The following is a 10,455-nucleotide window of genomic DNA, read 5'->3' on the forward strand; positions in this document are numbered from 1 at the left end:
ATACCGGGAATAGCGGGGGAAAGGGGCCGTGATTTTACCTTCGAGATGGCCCCGCAGTGCCGAGTGAATGCGGTGGTTATGTTTTCGCACCGAAAATAGCGGGGAATGGGCCTTACCTAGGTATCCCGGGATGCGGAGGCATTTGGCGGGGATTTTACCGGCAGTTTGTCCACGCAGGGCGGAGATTTTACCCGGGATTGGCTGCACCGAAAGTCAAAAGTCCCCGCTTTTCTCCGGACCTGGTGGTGGGGGCGTGGTTACAATTGACTGGTGCATAATAACCGAGGGGAGCAATGACGACGATAATTTGTAATCATGTCAACACTTCAGTTTTCTACCCGTTCTCTCCAAAACATGAAGGTCAGACGAGATGCATTTGATATGATAAAAATCCATCTCCTATTATTTATAACTTGCTTTGGTTGCCCAAGTCATGATAAAAAAACTGGTATACCCGCTTATTATTTCACAATTAAACGAAAATTGGCTTCCTACTGTACTGTACATATATCAATTACGTTTCAATTTTAAGAAAATATTTTAATTCTGAGGTTGGACGTACTGAATGTACCGAAATTAGGTCTGCAGGTGTCCGTGCTTATGGATATTATCGATCGATATTTTAGGAGACAAATGTAGCGGACAAGAGGATTACGTCATGATGTAAAATCACGAGGGAAGTCCCCTAAGAAATCCCCATCCACAACAGGTCTAAACAAGTACGTGCCACGGAGTATTCTCATTGGATAAAACGTCAAAGAAACGCCCCCTTTTGAAAAGGCGCGTGCTTGAAACATTTGTTTACTTGCTGTTCTTGGAGTATTTGTCAACATTGGTAGAATTAAGTTGGAATTTTTCCAGACAAGAGTATATGCTGCGCTGTTGATCTACTGTAAAAAGGTGGGTTTTCATTTCAGACTCAAAGATATAATGTAGTTAAACTATAATTCGTATAGCTGTAGCTGTTTTTGTAGTTAAATTATGTAGCAAAGTATTCCTAATAATTATGATTTGGTGTATTGCGTCAGACAACTGCAATGAAGTCTTCTTAAAACAAAATATACTTATTTTTTTCAATGTAGCTTTTTTAATTCCAGTTTTTGTTTTGATTTGTCTGGCTTTCGTGTCTAGGTTAAAGATTCTACTATAAGCGTTTTAGCACGCATACTGCAACTTTGGCTGTTTTTTATTCATGTCTTTGTAAGAATCATGTGTATTCAGCCGCTCACTCGGGTATAAGTAGCTACGCGCCTGGACGTTTGTCTAGTTGGTCCATTTAATACATATTATTAAAGCTCTTTATCTTCGGTGTCACAATATGCACGCTGTCGGGGCCTGGGTTTTAATCCGGGCTTAGGTCCACATTTAAGTGCACATGTTTTCAAATTGTGGTTTGCGGTTTGTATATATGATGAGTCATCCAGTCTGCTTAACCTCAAAGTTCAGATTTTACTACGGCGTAGTAAAATTTGACACTTGATAAAAAAAAGAAAGACTTGAAGTTCTGGCAGTCCGCCAACTTAGTCGAGAGCATGTCGAACGCGTGTTTACCAGTGCATTAGGATGATAATTATGCCGTAATGATAGCAACCAAGATGCAGAATTGTTCCACATAACTAGCCAAGGACTTTATCAACAGACAGGTTTAATTTCAAGATCGTTATTAACAAATAAAAAATAGACAAGATAAATCAAAAGAAAGACTCGCTTTTGTGATGTTTATTTGAATATTTGATAAGTACGCCGATTAATTACGTTTACTCAAAGCGCCAGCCTAGCTCTATTTTAAATGCTTATGAAACGTAAATCGTGTAAATATAGCCAACAATGATCGTGCCTTACCGCGTAGTATAGCCATTCAATAATCGAATAAAACGTAATAGATATTCTTAAAGTCTGTGTTAAAAGTTGTGAAATCGTGTCGATCATTTATTAGTCTAATAAATTAACAAGATAGACAGTTCATCCGCCATGGTCATGGATATAATAAAAATGTTTTTTTAATAAAAAAGTAGAATTTAAACGTCTGTGGTTTTGTTGTGGTAAATAGATTTTGTTTTTGTTTCACGATAGATAAAACGTATTCTGGAGTATTCTGTGTCGATCCACAAAAGATAACCGGTTTTCAAGTAATACATGTAAACGATGGAGTGCCCAGTAGACCCAAACACAAAGAGGTCAAGGTCGGAGTGTCAGTCTGAAGGTGACCATGATGACGGGGCCCCTAGCCCGGCCATGTCTACACCTCTGGTTAAATTCAGGTAACAATTATGTGTAATTACAAGTTAACAAGATTTAAAACTGCATTGGTGTATTTAAAACTGATTGTTCATGATGTAATTATTGATAGTCAAGAACAAAATTCCATAATTTTGACTGTACGTTCCCTTAAGTTTATTTACGACATATGTACAGTCAAAATTATGGAATTTTGTTCTTGAAAATCGCTATGTCGAGGTCGTCGTGACATCGGGAATACTTCGAGATAACGAACATTCGATATAACCAAAATACAAAAGCCCAACATATTTAAAAAAAGTTCAACAAAACCAGAACACCGATATGACAGAGTTCGACATAACGAGTTTTGACTGTATATTTAATAATGACAAAAGCACATGTACAAATTGACCTCGTTGTGTAAGATTCTGAATGACAAAAAAACGGGTTATTTGAATCATTATCTACACACTACCTCAACACACGAAATAGGGAAACCCAGACATATCTTCAATCATTTATAAAGCTTACTTAAGCAAAGGAACAGGGCGACCCCCTTTACCATCTGACCCCTGATCCGGTGTCATCCTTTCATGTACTCCGAGTCTGTGAACAAATGATGTATCTGTATCGATGCTGTTCCGAGTGGCAGGCTTATTTAAGGCGGTTGATGTAATCCATACTAGCTAGACGGGTTAAGATGAGATGTCCACAAAAATGTTATATAACTTTTGTAGGTGGGCACATCTTTAATGTCTGTCCTTGAATGTATTCAACCAATCGTCAAAATTAAAGTCAATTGCTACAATCCTTATTTTTAAACATTGTGTCATACATCTCTTTACATCTTGCAACATACTTTGTCTGCATCATAACTATACGAGTATAATACACAGACTGTATATATGCATGTAAATTTATGTGAAATCAATGAAAAGCGCATATCTTTTCAAATGGCATAAATTTGATGCGGACGAAAAACTAATAATCAAGAGTCTTATTTGGACTGGTGGTCCAAATTATATTTTGTCCAATGACTTGGCAGTATTTTCTAAATCTACTGTACTCTTATTTTGGTGAATCAGCAGCCAGTCGATATTGATTTTAAATGGTTAAATGTGACACATGTCACGTAACCATTGTTTGGTAAATGTATACTAACAGCGGTTAAGTATAATGGTTTAAGATTTATGTACTTTACAAAAATAAATAGTTTGATGCGACGCTGTCCCATAACCATTTATTTTGTGAAAGCCCATACTAACGATCTTTATTTTTTTTAGCTGTCTAGTTTAAATTGCGTAAACTACATGTACCCACTTACTGGGCCAGCCACTGTGTATATCTAACGTTTCACCTGATTAAATCAATAACGGATGACTGCTGATCTACTAAAATAAATATATTGGAAAACTTAAGAAATACTGCCTTCTCGTTGGACAAAATATAATGTTGATTACTAAACTAGATGAGTGTTTCAGATTTTACTTTGTTTGCTGGAATAACCTCTGTTGAAAACTACGTATTCACCTGATTACTTAATTTTTAGATTGTTGTTTGCATGTAGATGAATATTATAGTTGTTTAACGAGGTTCCAAGGAAGTGACATAAAGACACTCAAAAACGTTCTCCCTTCGAAATCTTTCTAACGGAATTGATATTTGTAGCCTGCACATTAAATAAGTGAAGTCCTGATCAGCTTTAATGGAACTGATGTTTTCTAATCACAGGCAGTCCATGGGTGCCCGCCGAGACAGCGGCTACGCCTCCTCCCCGGCACTGTCCTCCTCCTCCCGAGCGCAGTCCGCCTCCTCGCCCGGCTTTTCCGGCCTCTCCGAGAGCTACGAGGACGCAAACTTCGTGTTCGCTAACATGTCCGACATGGACCTTGGTGAGGACGTGTTCGAAATGGAAACATCTATGGAGATGTCTGTCAGTGGCGGACCTGATTATCCTAAGACAGATTTGTTTGGCAATGGTGATAACAGGGATGAAGGGGAAAGTCATGATGAGCAAGATGACGACCACATCGACAACGTTGATGAATGTAATAGTGCTTTTAGTCTAATGGTCGGAAATGGTGAAATTGACGCTCAACAAGCAGATGAAAGCACTGACCAGGAAGTCGATGCTATCTGTATAGATGCTTGTGTGCATCATGGCGCATGCGCATCCCAGCCAATCCCCATTCCCCGTCCCACAGCCCCAACCCCAGAGTCCAGCCCCAACAGGCGTTCTTTTGTGCCACTTCCGCAGAACTGTGAGATGCTGTCACGCTTGAGTGAGTCCGTGCAAGACGCTTCTGGAGGCCCCTCCATCCAATTTCCGGGTATGTCAGTTAACCTTTATGAATTTTTTTTTTATTTTTTTTTTTTTATTGTCGAAAGAATATTTTCGGATGCATTGTCATAATGACTAGTGCTTATTTAGGGATTTATACTTTATGCAATCCCATGAAGAGCGCTAGCGCTTCTAGGAAAATTTGCAAACTCGCGAAGAGGCGCTCATACCTGATGGACGCACGCAAAATAAGAATCAATCATTATACTTATATCCCCCTTTCATTTATTTTTTTGTGGTATTAATGATTCGGTTGTCATAATTTTCGCGTTTATCTAGAAAAGTGTCGTTTAGTCTATCTTGCGAAACTTCGCATACAAAGGTCAGGAAAGGACTCGACCGGTTCTTGCAAAATGAACGCACAGGAACTCGAATGTACGAATGTAACCACAGCCTTGGTGTGCAATGGATTAATCATCATAATCTATTTAATAAAGATCCGCTGTGTCATTAGTGACGAGTGAGTTTGTTTTGGATTTTTGGCAAAGCCCTGAGATTTAATTGCGTTCTTAATTAATATGTTCCCGACCCTGTGTTTTGAATGATGTAATACGGAAATGACAAACTATATTTGTCACCTACATTTTACTAAATATGTCTGCGTTTAGTGTTACTGAAGAGTCGTACGAGAGCCTCTTGAAAATAACCCTCTTACGAAATTTAATATACTTATGTCGACACTTGGAGGTCATTATAATGATGTTTTTAATTCATTGTCGTTATCTCAAGTGTCAGAAAGAAAGAGAGAAAAAACACGCAAGATTAACATAAAAGGGTGTTTGTTTTTTATTCAGAAAGAATTGCGCAATTTATTTATTTATTTTTGTGGTTATTACTCTAAGTGGTTGTCCCGAAACAGGTATGGTGACATGAAATGGGGTGATCACAATTTTATATGTGTCAATGATAATGATGATATACTTCTTAATTTTAGCTTCTTGATCTTGTTATTTATATCTTTAGGTCACTGTTACAATAATAAGCATACAAGTATTGCGCACTATGATCTAAACTTATGCAGTTAGTACAGTTAGTATACTTGTACTACTGTATTTCATTGGGCCGTGGTTATATTCGGCAATTGTTAATAGAGCAACAGTTCTTCTTTATTATTATATGATTGTATATTCTTCAATGAACACTAATTCATTGGCGTAGCTAGCCATATATTCATGTGGATTCATAATTATGCTAGGGGTCCGGGGAAAATGCCCTCTCAGAAAATTATGAAAACCATGGTACAATCTGGTGCATTCTGGGCGTTTGAGGTGCTTCATTTAGTACTGGAAAATGAACAGTTTTAGACATGTACGCATATTGCAACTTTGGCTGATTTTTTTGTCAGAATCATGTGGATTCAACCGCGTACTCGCCGCGGTATAGGAAGCTACGCGCCTGACTATTATCTAAGATGATGTCCATAAATACAGTTTATAATTATGCTCTTCAAATGATACATGGAGGAAATAAAAGTAAATTCAGAATTTTGTTGAAGTTGTTAACGTCATCGTTGTTAACGTCATCGTTGTTAACGTCATCGTTGTTAACTTTCAAATCGTTACTGCGCTAGGAGTTTTATTGATCCACTTAAGATATGTTGAATTCATAACAACATTTGAAACAGATGTTTCAGCTTTGCTTATTTATATTTAAAGATATGAGAACATTATTTAAGTAGTTTAGTTTAAAAGTTAACAGCTATGTCGTAAATCACATTGTTAACCTTAACAAAGTTCTGGACAATCAGCTCATTGTTTGTTATTTGGTATGGCTATGATGCTATTATAACATAAATACAAATAAAAAAAATCACTATTTAAAATTATAAAGTGTGTTCTACTTTCTGGACATCCAGGTGTAAAATTACTAAAACATGTTTATCTGATATCTGTTGTAAATCCAATATCTATTTCAATTCCTATCACGTAGTTGTTGATCTCAAAATTCAGTTTTGAACTGGCAGAAAACCATCGTATTTTTACCTGTTATCTATATTGCCTGCTAAAATCTTTTTTCTCTGACACGTTTTTAAATATGATTTTTAATAACTCAGAAATTTATCTTAAAGAGCCTTTTATAGCTTTCCTCTTCGTATTAATAAGTTTTTAGGACCGAGGCTGACATCTTATTCATTATTTTAATAATTTAATTAATTAATTGTAATATATAATTATGATAAATGACATTCATATATATTATAATTACGTTAATTTAAGTATATATAATTTTACCTTTATCAAAGCAGTCATTTTCTTAAGCAAATATACGTTGAGCTGTCGGATGATATCAGATTCTAAAATTAAGTAGGATTTGACACTGAATCATAAGTAGACATGTCAATATTGATTTAAGATCCGCCCTTACATCGTTGTTACTCTACTCCATTTTAATTATTTGGTATTCAAATCCGCCCTTACATCGTTGTTACTCTACTCCATTTTAATTATTTGGTATTCAAATGTATAGGATCACGTAAACGCGTTTTTTTGTAACATTTATTGTTTTCGTTTTCAATGGAGCTATGAATTCTATATTCTTCCTTTGTATGGGGGAAACATTTAGACCATTGTTCAACTTTGTCTGTCGCGTTTTAACAATATTTATTTATCATTTTCGTCCGATCGATTGCACAACTTAATTAGACTCCTTTATCAATTTCAAATGGTTTTAAATGATATATTGTTCTCAGGGTGCTTTATAGTACACAGGGCTCTCAGTTACAAAAGAAAACATGTTAAACATTTGATGATGAAATAAAATTCACTACAGTCGAACCCCGTTGGCTCGAATTCGCTTGGCTCGACTTTCTCTTTGGCTCGAACTGGATATAAAGGACCGATTTCTTTAAACTGAATGTAAGAAATCCCGCTTGGCTCGAACTCCCCGAGACTCGAGGTATTTTAGAGCCAACGGGTTTCAACTGTATTATAAACTTTTTGATACGCATTTAAATTGGGTGGTAACGTTAAAGATACCTTGAGCATTTGTATACTCCTTTCAGCTGGCATATCCAGGGAGCGATCTGCGTCTCTTCCGGAAGTGACGTCACTTATGCGACAGCGCCAACAGGAAGTGGGCCGCGAGCTCAGACGGATCAGCGACATCTTTTTCCGGGAGTACCGGCCTCCACGACGCGTAAGGGATTTCTTTATTTCTTAGCTATTTGCATTAAATGTTTGGTGAATGTAGCTATGTTAATTGTGGGTATTCTTCTAAGAATATCCGGGTTAGATGAATCTAGATATAATGATTGTTCCCACCCCAGATAAGTAATCCTAATATTTTGCCATGCTGAAAATCCTTATCTTGCGCACGGGCAAAGATGCAAAATACCCGTATGAAACTACTTTTTTTCGCTACGCACGAAAGAGATCCAGCAAAAAAAAAATGTTTCAATATATTTAAGTGAGGTTGGAGATTAAGCATATTTCCTGGCCGCTCGTTAGTGAGTTTCAACCCTAGCGCAGGACGTTCTGTGGTGACTCGGTAAACCTCGTTCTTACAAAAGAAAAACGTACGTTCGGGTGGGAGTGAACCTTATACTCATGGCCATGGAAAATACTTATAATCTGTGTAAAATATCTCTTTTTTTTCAATTTTCTTGCTGACAAATATGCAAATACAGTCGAACCCCGTTGGCTCGAACTCGATTGACTCGATATAATCGTTGGCTATAACTGGATGTAAAGGACCGATTTTTTTCTACAATATGTAAGCATTACCGTTTGGCTCGAATTGCCCGAGGCTTGAGGTATTTTCGCAGGTCCCCCGGCCTGGGAGTTCGAGGCAACGGGATTCGACCGAATTCTCACGATTCAGCAGTGTTCTGTTGTTTATTATTTATTTAAAAACATGCTACTTTGGAAGAAGAGTCACATAAACATGATTCGTCATTGTTAATAGTACACATACATTTTGTCTTCGTGTTTAGGGTCGCGCGTTCTCTCTGGAAGTTCCGGCACTCCGGATCCGCATCGTCGCCACCTCTGAGCCACTCTTCCGGAACACGTCACACACTCAGACGGGCGAGCGGTGATCATTGAGCGGCGATACAGACGGAAAACACAAGGATCGTTTCGCGTATCCGGTACAAAAGAAAACGTCGATTTACGTTGATCGCCGTCACTCATCAGGATTAAACACTAATGGACGAATGGCCGCCATTAAACACAGACGGACGGACGTACGGCGATCTTCCGGCATACAGGATACTGTGGCTTATAACTAAAATAAAAGTTACCATAGAACTATTTTTTGTATCAAGTCTCAAAGTCGGCCGGTTGACAGATTTGATATATCTTTAAATCCATATCTTCCGCATAACATCCAAACATATGTGCTAGTTGACGACTTTCCGTCGGAAACATTTTTAAAACGGCATTAAAAGAGATGAGATTGCTGTCTTTTTATTTTGTTTTTTAACTGTTATTTTAATATTGTTATTATATATGATATTGATAATATATAAACCTTTTTTTATATATTTAAATGACCCTGTTACATGTGTTCGCTCCATTTTGAGTCAAATAGATAGTTTACCATTTGGAAATACAACGAAATGGAATATTAATTCTGTAGATTCTGTTTCCATGACGTTCAGTGTAACTGTTACATTTGTACAGTTTGTTTTTGTTTATTTTTGTTTGTTTTTATTGCTCATTCTAAATGTGGCATTGTACTATTTTATAAAAGTATTGTGTGATCAGTATTTGCTCACTTTAAGTACTTCTTAGGAAAATAAGAATACATTTTACACTTAATATTAGAAAAAAAATCAACATTTCAGGCCCCATTTTCTCAAAAATTCTTAGCGTTACTCACTTGAATGTCTTATTTCAAAATTACTTCCTTAAATTTGAAAGTTGTTTATCTGATTGACCTCAAATATTATTTCCTTTACAAGCCTCAAAACTCTCCAAAAAGAGAATATTACACAATTAATACCACATCCAAAAAAGCGTGCTGAGCTTAATCCTGTTATAAAGGATTTAATTTGTTTCGAGATATAGGGGCCAGATCCCAATTTCTCGAAACTTTTCAAATCCCTTATAACAGGATTGTGCTAAGCTCGCTATTATTGTTTTCCTTCTTTCCTTCTTTACGTAATTTCTACTCTTTTAAAGTTGTTTATACTTTAGATAGGTATTATTTTTATGATTATAACAATAAATCGTTTTTCAGTTATCAAATTCAAATTTAGGTATGTAATTTGTCTAATTGAAATCAGTTACTTAAGCCTGTTAAAGCTAGAGAAGTTTCGAGACCATTGCGATCAGCTAATCTGCTCTCCTGATAAAGCGAATGTTTACCTAGACGGTGTTCCCATTAAAAACAAACAACCAATGTCTGTGTTCTATGTTAAATGTGCAAATTTAACTGATCTCAATATTTTGTGTATATTTGTTTGTTTGTTTGTTATACCATGAAATAAATTAAGATGACAAAATAGCAGCGTTCTTTTTTAATTTAATCCAGAACTTAAATATCTGTATTTGTTTTTCTCATTCTGGCATGTTTAATCATCATCAGCAGCAGCATCAGTACCAGTATCATCAGTATCAGCAATTACACCGACGACATAATTATCTAATCATCATCAGCAGGAGTAGTAGCATTAGCAACAACAGCATCGGTATTATCATCACCATTGTCAGGGGCGGGCCCAGGAATTGATGTTAGAGGGGGCGTAACTTATGGAGCACAACAATTTGCCATACGCCCCTCCAACAGAACCGAAATGTAAATGGTTTAAAATGTTGGGAGGGGGTTTGGGTAGTCCCCCAAGAAAATTTATACAATTCTATTCGGAAATGGTGCTTTTCGAGTGTATTTAATTCCTTGTGTTCTCCAATATTGACATGAAATGGAAATTTGGGCGATTTAAGGGTTGTGGG

The 10,455-nt window shown here is 36.7% G+C and overlaps 1 protein-coding gene across 4 annotated transcripts; it reads left to right on the forward strand.

The window, feature by feature from the left end:
- The first annotated feature begins 787 nt into the window (after positions 1 to 787).
- Positions 788 to 10,009, forward strand: LOC128207469 (uncharacterized). 4 transcript variants are annotated; one of them, XM_052910408.1, is made up of 5 exons: positions 788 to 900; positions 2,074 to 2,261; positions 3,952 to 4,550; positions 7,563 to 7,696; positions 8,493 to 10,009. In XM_052910408.1, exons 2-5 carry the CDS (start codon positions 2,146 to 2,148, stop codon positions 8,595 to 8,597), a joined length of 954 nt encoding a protein of 317 aa, XP_052766368.1. In that variant the 5' UTR covers positions 788 to 900; positions 2,074 to 2,145; the 3' UTR covers positions 8,598 to 10,009. The 4 variants fall into 4 exon arrangements, with proteins under 4 accessions (XP_052766368.1, XP_052766369.1, XP_052766370.1 ...); XM_052910409.1 differs by lacking the exon at positions 788 to 900 and adding an exon at positions 1,533 to 1,643; XM_052910410.1 differs by lacking the exon at positions 788 to 900 and adding an exon at positions 1,715 to 1,738.
- The last annotated feature ends 446 nt before the right edge of the window (positions 10,010 to 10,455 follow it).

This window comes from Mya arenaria, chromosome 11 (genome assembly GCF_026914265.1).
Source record: "Mya arenaria isolate MELC-2E11 chromosome 11, ASM2691426v1".
In the NCBI taxonomy this organism is placed as follows: Eukaryota; Metazoa; Mollusca; class Bivalvia; order Myida; family Myidae; genus Mya; species Mya arenaria.

Coding starts and splice junctions, on each gene's coding strand:
- LOC128207469 (XM_052910408.1), top strand. CDS start 2,146: ATGGAGTGCCCAGTAGACCCAAACACAAAGAGGTCAAGGTCGGAGTGT. Junction 2,262..3,951: donor ACACCTCTGGTTAAATTCAG/GTAACAATTATG, acceptor TTCTAATCACAG/GCAGTCCATGGGTGCCCGCC. Junction 4,551..7,562: donor CCCCTCCATCCAATTTCCGG/GTATGTCAGTTA, acceptor TACTCCTTTCAG/CTGGCATATCCAGGGAGCGA.